The 10,457-nt window shown below is 67.2% G+C and overlaps 1 protein-coding gene across 1 annotated transcript; it reads right to left on the reverse strand.

The window, feature by feature from the left end:
* Nucleotides 1-475: 475 nt before the first annotated feature.
* LOC134508035 (arf-GAP with GTPase, ANK repeat and PH domain-containing protein 2-like) lies at nucleotides 476-10,144 on the reverse strand. The gene is made up of 6 exons (XM_063319105.1): nucleotides 10,081-10,144; nucleotides 8,288-8,409; nucleotides 5,139-5,318; nucleotides 2,936-3,095; nucleotides 1,172-1,437; nucleotides 476-490 (listed from the first exon to the last, which is right to left on the reverse strand). Exons 1-6 carry the CDS (start codon nucleotides 10,142-10,144, stop codon nucleotides 476-478), a joined length of 807 nt encoding a protein of 268 aa, XP_063175175.1.
* Nucleotides 10,145-10,457: the final 313 nt, after the last annotated feature.

Genomic DNA, 10,457 nt, shown 5'->3' on the forward strand with positions numbered 1-10,457 from the left:
AATCTCCTCCCAGTGCCCCCCAACCTCCTCCCAGTGCCTCCCAGTACCCTCCCAGTCCCCCCAGTATCCTTCCAGTGCCCCCCAACCTCCTCCCAGTGCCTCCCAGTACCCTCCCAGTGCCCCCAATATCCTCCCAGTGCCCCCCAGTGCCCTCCCAGTGCCCCCAGTATGTTCCCAGTGCCCCCCAATGCCCTCCCAATGCCCCCAGTATGTTCCCAGTGCCCCCCAGTACCCTCCCAGTGCCCCCCAATCTCCTCCCAGTGCCCCCCAGTGCCCTCCCAGTGCCCCCAGTACCCTCCCAGTGCCCCCCAATCTCCTCCCAGTGCCCCCCAGTGCCCTCCCAGTGCCCCACAATCTCCTCCCACTGCCCCCCAACCTCCTCCCAGTGCCCCCCAGTGCCCTCCCAGTGCCCCCAGTATGCTCCCAGTGCCCCCCAATCTCCTCCCAGTGCCCCCCAGTGCCCCCCAGTACCCTCTCAGTGTCCCCCAACCTCCTCCCAGTGCCCCCCAGTGCCCTCCCATTGCCCCCAGTATGCTCCCAGTGCCCCCCAATCTCCTCCCAGTGCCCCCCAGTGCCCTCCCAGTGCCCCACAATCTCCTCCCACTGCCCCCCAACCTCCTCCCAGTGCCCCCCAGTGCCCTCCCAGTGCCCCCAGTATGCTCCCAGTGCCCCCCAATCTCCTCCCAGTGCCCCCCAGTGCCCCCCAGTACCCTCTCAGTGTCCCCCAACCTCCTCCCAGTGCCCCCCAGTGCCCTCCCAGTGCCCCCAGTAGCCTCCCAGTGCCCCCAATCTTCTCCCAGTGCCCCCCAGTACCCTCCCAGTGTCCCCAGTATCCTCCCAGTGCCCTCCCAGTGCCCCCAGTATGCTCCCAGTGCCCCCCAACCTCCTCCCAGTGCCCCCCAGTGCCCTCCCAGTGCCCCCAGTATGCTCCAGTGCCCCCCAATCTTCTCCCAGTGCCCCACAATCTCCTCCCAGTGCCCCCAGTACCCTCCCAGTGCCCCGCAACCTCCTCCCAGTGCCTCCCAGTACCCCCCCAGTGCCTCCCAGTACACCCCCAGTGCCCCCCAGTGCCCTCCCGTTGCCCCCAGTATGCTCCCAGTGCCCCCCAGTCTTCTCCCAGTGCCCCCCAGTAGCCTCCCAGTGCCTCCCAGTAGCCTCCCAGTGCCGGTACCGGCCAGCTGGAGGCGGAGGCGGCGCCGGACGGTGCCCAGGGGGTTCTGGGCGACGCAGACGAAGGTGCCGAGGGTGCGGTTTTGCTCCTGCTCCCCGTCGGGATCCTGGCGCCAATTGCGGTAGGGGCGGGGCCGGGGGGCGCGGTACTGGTCCCAGTTGAGGCGGTGGAACTGGTGGCGGAGGCGGGCGCGGTCCAGGGTGACGTTGAGGACGGTGAGGAGGCTGCTGGTCCAGGGCCCCTCGCGCCATTGGTGCTCCTGGAACCTGGGGGGGGCGGGGCGGGAAGCGGCACCCGTCCGGTTGACCCCAGTTGGCTCCAGTGGGGCCCAGTTTGGCCCAGTTGGGTCTGGTTGGGGTGGGTCGGGTTGGCCCCGGTGGGGCCCAGTTGGGTCTGGTTGGACCCAGTTTGGTTCAGTGGGGCCCAGTTGGGTCTGGTTGGGCCCAGTTGACCCCAGTTGGGTCTGGTTGGGCCCAGTTTGGCCCAGTTGGGTCTGGTTGGTTGGGCCTGGTTGGGCCCAGTTGACCCCAGTGGGGTCTGGTTGGTCCCAGTTGGGTCTGGTTGACCCCAGTTGGCCCTGGTTGGTCCCAGTTTGGCCCAGTTGGGTCTGGTTGACCCCCAGTTGGTCCCAGTTGGGTTTGGTTGACCCCCAGTTGGGCCCAGTTGGGTCTGGTTGACCCCAGTTGGGTTTAGTTGGCCCCAGTTTGGCCCAGTTGGGTCTGGTTGACCCCCGGTTGCTCCCAGTTGGGTCTGGTTGACCCCCAGTTGGGCCCAGTTGGGTCTGGTTGACCCCAGTTTGGTCTGGTTGGGGTGGGTTGGGTTGGCCCCGGTCAGGCCCAGTTGGGTCTGGTTGACCCCCGGTTGGTCCCAGTTGGGTCTGGTTGGCCCCAGTTTGGCCCAGTTGGGTCTGGTTGACCCCCGGTTGGTCCCAGTTGGGTCTGGTTGACCCCAGTTGGGCCCAGTTGGGTCTGGTTGACCCCAGTTGGGTCTGGTTGACCCCAGTTGGGCCCAGTTGGGTCTGGTTGACCCCAGTTGGGCCCAGTTGGGTCTGGTTGACCCCAGTTGGGTCTGGTTGGGCCCAGTTTGGTCTGGTTGGGGTGGGTTGGGTTGGCCCCGGTCAGGCCCGGTTGGGTCTGGTTGACCCCCGGTTGGTCCCAGTTGGGTCTGGTTGACCCCAGTTTGGCCCAGTTGGGTCTGGTTGACCCCCAGTTGGTCCCAGTTGGGTTTGGTTGGCCCCAGTTTGGCCCAGTTGGGTCTGGTTGACCCCCGGTTGGGCCCAGTTGGGTCTGGTTGATCCCCGGTTGGCCCTGGTTGGTCCCAGTTTGGCCCAGTTGGGTCTGGTTGGGTTGGGTTGGGTTGGTCCCAGTTGGGTCTGGTTGACCCCAGTTGGTCCCAGTTGGGTTTGGTTGACCCCAGTTGGTCCCAGTTGGGTCAGGTTGACCCCAGTTGGGCCCAGTTGGGTCTGGTTGACCCCAGTTTGGCCCAGTTGGGTCTGGTTGACCCCCAGTTGGTCCCAGTTGGGTCTAGTTGACCCCCGGTTGCTCCCGGTTGGGTCTGGTTGACCCCCAGTTGCTCCCAGTTGGGTCTGGTTGACCCCCGGTTGCTCCCGGTTGGGTCTGGTTGACCCCCAGTTGCTCCCGGTTGGGTCTGGTTGACCCCCAGTTGCTCCCAGTTGGGTCTGGTTGACCCCCGGTTGCTCCCGGTTGGGTCTGGTTGACCCCCAGTTGGTCCCAGTTGCTCCCAGTTGGGCCCAGTGGGGGTTACCTGGCCTTGTCGGGGGGCAGGGGCTGGCCCTGACGCTCCCAGTGCAGCCGCACCCCCGGCACCCCCCGGGCGCGGCACCGCAGCTGCGCCGCGTCCGCCCTATCAGGGACGAGCACCGGCACCGGCTCCGCCTCCGGCTCCGCCTCCAGCTCGGGGCCATCTTGGGGGGGGGGAGGGGGGGGGGCGGAGGGGTGTCAGGGCTGCGATTGGCCCAATGCTCCCCCCCCCCCCCCCCAACAAGGTGGTCATCCCCCACCCTGGGGTGGCCCCTCTCGGGTGCCCCCCACCCCCCCCATGGGTGTCCCCCATTGGGTGCCCCCCCCCTTGGATGTCCCCCATTGGGTGCCCGCCCATTGGGTGTCCCCCCCCTTTGGGTGTCCCCCCATCAATGTCACCCATTGGGTGCCCCCCCTTCCTTGGATGTCACCCATTGGGTGTCCCCCTCCATCCCATGTCCCCCATTGGGTGCCCCCCCCCCTTGGGTGTCCCCCCCCATTGGGTGCCCCCCCATTGGGTGCCCCCCCCCATCGATGTCCCCCATTGGGTGTCCCCCCCCCTTTGGGTGTCCCCCCCCTTGAGTGTCCCCCCATCCCATGTCCCCCATTGGGTGTCCCCCCCCCTTGGATGTCCCCCATTGGGTGCCCCCCCCCATCCCATGTCCCCCATTGGGTGTCCCCCCCCCTTGAGTGTCCCCCCCCCATCGATGTCCCCCATTGGGTGGCCCCCCCTCCTTGGATGCCACCCATTGGGTGACCCCCCCATTGGGTGCCCCCCCCCATCGATGTCCCCCATTGGGTGCCCCCCCCCCTTTGGGTGTCCCCCCCCCTTGGGTATCCCCCCCATTGGGTGCCCCGCCCTCCTTGGATGCCACCCATTGGGTGACCCCCCCTTGGGTGCCCCCCCCATCGATGTCACCCATTGGGTGCCCCCTCCCTTGAGTGTCCCCCCATCCCATGTCCCCCATTGGGTGGCGCCCCCCCCCCCCCCTTGGATGTCCCCCATTGGGTGTCCCCCCATTGGGTGTCCCCCCCCCTTGGATGTCCCCCATTGGGTGTCCCCCCCATCCCATGTCCCCCATTGGGTGCCCCCCCATTGGGTGCCCCCCCCCATCGATGTCCCCCATTGGGTGTCCCCCCCCCTTTGGGTGTCCCCCCCCCTTGAGTGTCCCCCCATCCCATGTCCCCCATTGGGTGGCCCCCCCCCCCCTTAGATGTCACCCATTGGGTGTCCCCCCCCCTTGAGTGTCCCCCCCATCGATGTCACCCATTGGGTGTCCCCCCCCCTTGGATGTCCCCCATTGGGTGTCCCCCCCCATCCCATGTCCCCCATTGGGTGTCCCCCCCCTTGGGTGTCCCCCCCATTGGGTGCCCCCCCCTTGGGTGCCCCCCCCCATCGATGTCCCCCATTGGGTGGCCCCCCTCCTTGGGTGTCCCCCCGCATTGGGTGCCCCCCCCCTTGAATGTCACCCCTTGGGTGCCCCCCCCCCTTGGGTGCCCCCCATCGATGCCCCCATTGGGTGCCACCCCCCTTGGGTGCCCCCCCATCGATGCCCCCATTGGGTGCCCCCCCATTGGGTGCCCCCCCCCCCTTGAGTGTCCCCCCTCCTTGGATGTCCCCCATTGGGTGCCCCCCCCCCTTGGGTGCCCCCCCATCGATGTCCCCCATTGGGTGCCCCCCCCCTTGGATGTCACCCATTGGGTGTCCCCCCCCATCCCATGTCCCCCATTGGGTGCCCCCCCCCCTTTGGGTGTCCCCCCCCCTTGGGTATCCCCCCCTTGGGTGCCCCCCCATCGATGTCCCCCATTGGGTGCCCCCCGCCCGATGTCCCCCATTGGGTGCCACCCCCCCTTGGATGTCCCCCATTGGGTGTCCCCCCCCATCCCATGTCCCCCATTGGGTGTCCCCCCCCCTTGGGTGTCCCCCCCATTGGGTGCCCCCCCCTTGGGTGCCCCCCCCCATCGATGTCCCCCATTGGGTGGCCCCCCCCCCCCCTTGGATGTCCCCCATTGGGTCCCCCCCCCCCTTGGGTGCCCCCCCATCGATGTCCCCCATTGGGTGCCCCCCTCCTTGGGTGTCCCCCCGCATTGGGTGCCCCCCCCCTTGAATGTCACCCCTTGGGTGCCCCCCCCCCTTGGGTGCCCCCCCATCGATGTCCCCCATTGGGTGCCCCCCCCTTGGGTGCCCCCCCCCGGCTGACACTCACAGCGGACGACGAGGCGGACGATGGCGCGGGCGGGGGGGGGCACCCCCGTGTCCACCCGACACTCGTAGGCTCCCCCAGCTCCCGCCGGGCCCCCCCCAGCACCCGCAGCCGCCCCACGGGGAGCCCCCCCTCGGGGCGCAGCTCGGGGGGCAGCTCCTCGGCCTCCGCCCCCTCCTCCGCCTGCGGGGACAGCGGGGGGGGGACACCCCACACCCCCCCACCCGCCGGGTCACACCGGGGCCCCCCCCCCCCCATGGCCCCCCCGTCCCCCCCCCCATGACCCCCCCCACGTCCTGGTGTCCCCCAATGGCCCCAACGTCCCCAACGTCCCCCATGACCCCCCTGTCCCCAATGTCCCCAATGTCCCCCATGACCCCCCCCGTGTCCCCCCTGTCCCCAATGTCCCCCCATGTCCCCCGTGGCCCCCCCCATGTCCTGGTGTCCCCAATGTCCCCAACGTCCCCCATGACCCCCATGACCCTCATGTCCCCCCGTGTCCCCCAACGTCCCCAATGGCCCCAACGTCCCCCAAGACCCCCCCCGTGTCCCCCCTGTCCCCCATGACCCCCGTGTCCCCCCCCATGTCCTGGTGTCCCCCCAATGGCCCCAACGTCCCCCATGACCCCCCGTGTCCCCCAACGTCCCCAACGTCCCCAATGTCCCCAACGTCCCCAATGTCCCCTCCCGTGTCCCCCCTGTCCCCAATGTCCCCCCAGGTCCCCCATGACCCCAGTGTCCCCAACATCCCCCATGACCCCCCCCGTGTCCCCCCTGTCCCCAATGTCCCCCATGACCCCCGTGTCCCCCCCCATGTCCTGGTGTCCCCCAATGGCCCCAATGGCCCCCCGTGTCCCCCAACGTCCCCAACGTCCCCCATGACCCCCATGTCCCCCCCCGTGTCCCCCCTGTCCCCAATGTCCCCCCATGTCCCCCATGACCCCCGTGTCCCCCCCCCATGTCCTGGTGTCCCCCAATGGCCCCAACGTCCCCCATGACCCCCATGACCCCCCGTGTCCCCAATGTCCCCCGTGTCCCCCCCCCATGTCCTGGTGTCCCCCAATGGCCCCAACGACCCCCATGACCCCCCATGTCCCCCAACGTCCCCAATGTCCTCCACGTCCCCAACGTCCCCCCATGTTCCCCCGTGTCCCCAATGTCCCCCACGTCACCGTGTCCCCAGCGTCCCCCATGTCCCTGTGTCCCCCCATGTCCCCAACGTCCCTGGTGTCCCCCCATGTCCCCAGTGTCCCCCAACGTCCCCAATGTCCTCCATGTCCCCAACGTCCCCATGTCCCCCCATGTCCCCCCGTGTCCCCAATGTCCCCAACATCCCCCACGTCGCCATGTCCCCAGCGTCTCCTGTGTCCCTGGTGTCCCCCCATGTCCCCAATGTCCCCCCATGTCCCCAAATGTCCCCTAAGTCCCCAATGTCCCCCATGACCCTCATGTCCCCCCGTGTCCCCATATCCCCAGTGTCCCCCACATCCCCCATGTCCCCAGCGTCCCTGGTGTCCCCCAACGTCCCCAATGTCCCCCACATCCCTGTGTCCCCCCTTGTCCCCAGCGTCCCCCATGCCCTGGTGTCTCCCCATGTCCCCCTGTCCCCCATGTCCCCAGTGTCCCCCATGTCCCCAATGTCCCCCATGTCCCCATGTCCCTGTGTCCCCCCATGTCCCCAATGTCCCTCGTGTCCCCCAACGTCCCCAATGTCCTGGTGTCCCCTCATGTCCCCAGTGTCCCTGTGTCCCTCCCATGTCCCCAAATGTCCCCCATGTCCCCAGTGTCCCCCCAAGTCCCCAATGTCCCCCCATGTCCTCCATGTCCCCGTGTCCCCCAACGTCCCCAATGTCCCACATGTCCCCAGTGTCCCCCCATGTCCCTGTGTCCCTCCTGTCCTGGTGTCCCCCAATGGCCCCAACGTCCCTGGTGTCCCCCATGTCCCCCCCAATGTCCCCCATGTCCCCAATGTCCCCCCATGTCCCCTGTGTCCCCCATGTCCCCCCGTGTCCCTGTGTCCCCCAGTGTCCCCCCCATGTCCCCCATGACCCCAATGTCCCCCGTGTCCCCACGTCCCCCCGTGTCCCCAATGTCCCCCATGTCCCCAACGTCCCCAACTGTCCCCAATGTCCCCGTGTCCCCCAACGTCCCTGTGTCCCTCCCATGTCCCCCTGTCCCCCCATGTCCCTGTGTCCCCCATGACCCCCATGACCCCGATGTCCCCCATGTCCCCAACACCCCCCGTGTCCCCAGTGTCCCCGTGTCCCCACGTCCCCCTGTGTCCCCAGTGTCCCCCCTGTCCCCCATGTCCCCAACGTCCCCCCATGTCCCCAATGTCCCCGTGTCCCCCAATGTCCCCAGTGTCCCCGGTGTCCCCCGTGTCCCCAGTGTCCCTCCCATGTCCCCCATGTCCCCAAATGTCCCCCATGTCCCCAGTGTCCCCCCAAGTCCCCAATGTCCCCCATGTCCTCCATGTCCCTGTGTCCCCCAACGTCCCCCATGTCCCCTGTGTCCCCCCATGTCCCCAATGTCCCCCGTGTCCCCAAATGTCCCCAACATCCCCGTGTCCCCCAATGTCCCCAACGTCCCTGTGTCCCTCCCATGTCCCCCTGTCCCCCCATGACCCTGTGTCCCCCATGACCCCCATGACCCCCATGTCCCCCATGTCCCCAGTGTCCCCCCGTGTCCCCAGTGTCCCCGTGTCCCCACGTCCCCCTGTGTCCCCAGTGTCCCCCAATGTCCCCAACGTCCCCAAATGTCCCCAACATCCCCGTGTCCCCCAACGTCCCCAACGTCCCTGTGTCCCTCCCATGTCCCCGTCTCCCCATGTCCCTGTGTCCCCCATGACCCCCATGTCCCCGATGTCCCCCATGTCCCCAGTGTCCCCGTGTCCCCCCGTGTCCCCAAATGTCCCCCATGTCCCCAACGTCCCCAACTGTCCCCAATGTCCCTGTGTCCCCCAATGTCCCCAACGTCCCTGTGTCTCTCCCATGTCCCCCTGTCCCCCCATGTCCCCCTGTGCCCCCATGTCCCCGATGTCCCCCATGTCCCCAACACCCCCCGTGTCCCCATGTCCCCCCGTGTCCCCGTGTCCCCAGTGTCCCCCGTGTCCCCGTGTCCCCATGTCCCCCCGTGTCCCCGTGTCCCCTCACCAGGCGGCCCCAGCGCAGGCAGCCGGGGGGCAGGGGGCTGCCCCGGGCCTCACACACCAGCTCCGCGCTGTCGCCCTCGGCCACCACCACGGGGTCGCGCGCCCACACGATGGCGGGGGGGTCTGGGGGGGCAGGCGAGGCTATAGGCTGCTATGGGGCGCTATGGGGTGCTAGAGGGCGCTATAGGCTGCTATAGGTGCTATGGGGCGCTATAGGGTGCTATGGGGCGCTATGGGGTGCTAGAGGGCGCTATGGGGTGCTATAGGGTGTTATAGGGTGCTATGGGGCGCTATGGGGTGCTATAGGGTGCTATGGGGTGCTATAGGGCGCTATGGTGTGCTAGAGGTGCTATGGGGTGCTATAGGGTGCTATAGGGTGCTATAGGGTGCTATGGGGTGCTACAGGTGCTATGGGGTGCTATAGGGTGCTATAGGTGCTATGGGGTGCTATGGGTGCTATGGGGTGCTATGGGTGCTATGGGGTGCTATAGGGTGCTATGGGGTGCTAGAGGTGCTATGGGGTGCTATGGGTGCTGGGAGGTGCTATGGGGTGCTATAGGGTGCTATGGGGTGCTATAGGTGCTGTGTGTGCCATAGGTGCTATGGGGTGCTATAGGGTGCTATGGGGTGCTATAGGAGCTCTGAGGTGCTATGGGGTGCTAGAGGTGCTATGGGGTGCTATGGGGTGCCATAGGTGCTATGGGGCGCTATGGGGTGCTATGGGGTGCTATAGGGTGCTTTGGGGTGCTATAGGAGCTATGAGGTGCTATGGGGTGCTATGGGGCGCTATGGGGTGCTATAGGTGCTATGGGGTGCTATGGGGTGCTAGAGGTGCTATGGGGTGCTATGGGGTGCTATGGGTGCTGGGGGGTGCTATGGGGTGCTATAGGGTGCTATGGGGTGCTATAGGTGCTATGGGGTGCTATGGGTGCTAGAGGGCGCTATGGGGTGCTATAGGGTGCTATGGGGTGCTAGAGGTGCTATAGGGTGCTATAGGTGCTATGGGGTGCTATGGGGTGCCATAGGGTGCTTTGGGGTGCTATAGGAGCTATGAGGTGCTATGGGGTGCTATGGGGTGCTAGAGGTGCTATGGGGTGCTATGGGTCCTCGGGGGTGCTATGGGGTGCTGTGGGGTGCTAGAGGTGCTATGGGGTGCTATGGGAGCTATGAGGTGCTATGGGGTGCTATGGGGTGCTATGGGTGCTATGGGGTGCTATAGGGTGCTATGGGGTACTATAGGTGCTATGGGGTGCTATGGGTGCTATGGGGTGCTAGAGGTGCTATGGGGTGCTATGGGTGCTGGGGGGTGCTATGGGGTGCCATAGGTGCTATGGGGTGCTATGGGGTGCTATAGGGTGCTATGGGGTACTATAGGTGCTATGGGGTGCTAGGGGGTACTATAGGTGCTATGGGGTGCTATAGGGTGCTATGGGGTACTATGGGTGCTATAGGTGCTATGGGGTGCTATGGGGTACTATAGGTGCTATGGGGTGGTATAGGTGGTATAGGGTGCTGTGGGGCAGTCCAGGGTGCTATAGGGTGCTATAGGTGCTATGGGGTGCTATGGGGTGCTATGGGGTGCCATAGGGTGCCATAGGGTGCTATGGGGTGGGATGTGTGGGTCGCCGTGGGTCGCCCAGTGGACACGGAGGCGCAGGCGGGGGCTGGCCGTGCCCTCGGCGTTGTGACACCCCCCCCCATAGGGTGCTATAGGGTGCTATAGGGTGCCATAGGGTGCCATGGGGCGCTATGGGGCGCTATGGGGCGGGATGTGTGGGTCGCCGTGGGTTGCACAGTGGACGCGGAGGCGCAGGCGGGTGCTGGCCGTGCCCTCGGCGTTGTGACACCCCCCCCCCATAGGGTGCTATAGGGTGCCATAGGGTGCTATGGGGCGCTATGGGGCGCTATGGGGCGCTATGGGGCGGGATCTATGGGTCGCCCAGTGGACGCGGAGGCGCAGGCGGGGGCTGGCCGTGCCCTGGGCATTGTGACACCCCCCCCCCCCATAGGGTGCCATAGGGTGCCATAGGGTGCCATGGGGTGCCATGGGGTGCCATGGGATGCCATGGGGCGCTATGGGGCGCTGTGGGGCGGGATGTGTGGGTCGCCGTGGGTCGCCCAGTGGACGCGGAGGCGCAGGCGGGGGCTGGCCCTGCCCTGGGCATTGTGAC

The sequence above is a fragment of the Chroicocephalus ridibundus genome, chromosome 30, assembly GCF_963924245.1.
Source record: "Chroicocephalus ridibundus chromosome 30, bChrRid1.1, whole genome shotgun sequence".
Taxonomy (NCBI): Eukaryota; Metazoa; Chordata; class Aves; order Charadriiformes; family Laridae; genus Chroicocephalus; species Chroicocephalus ridibundus.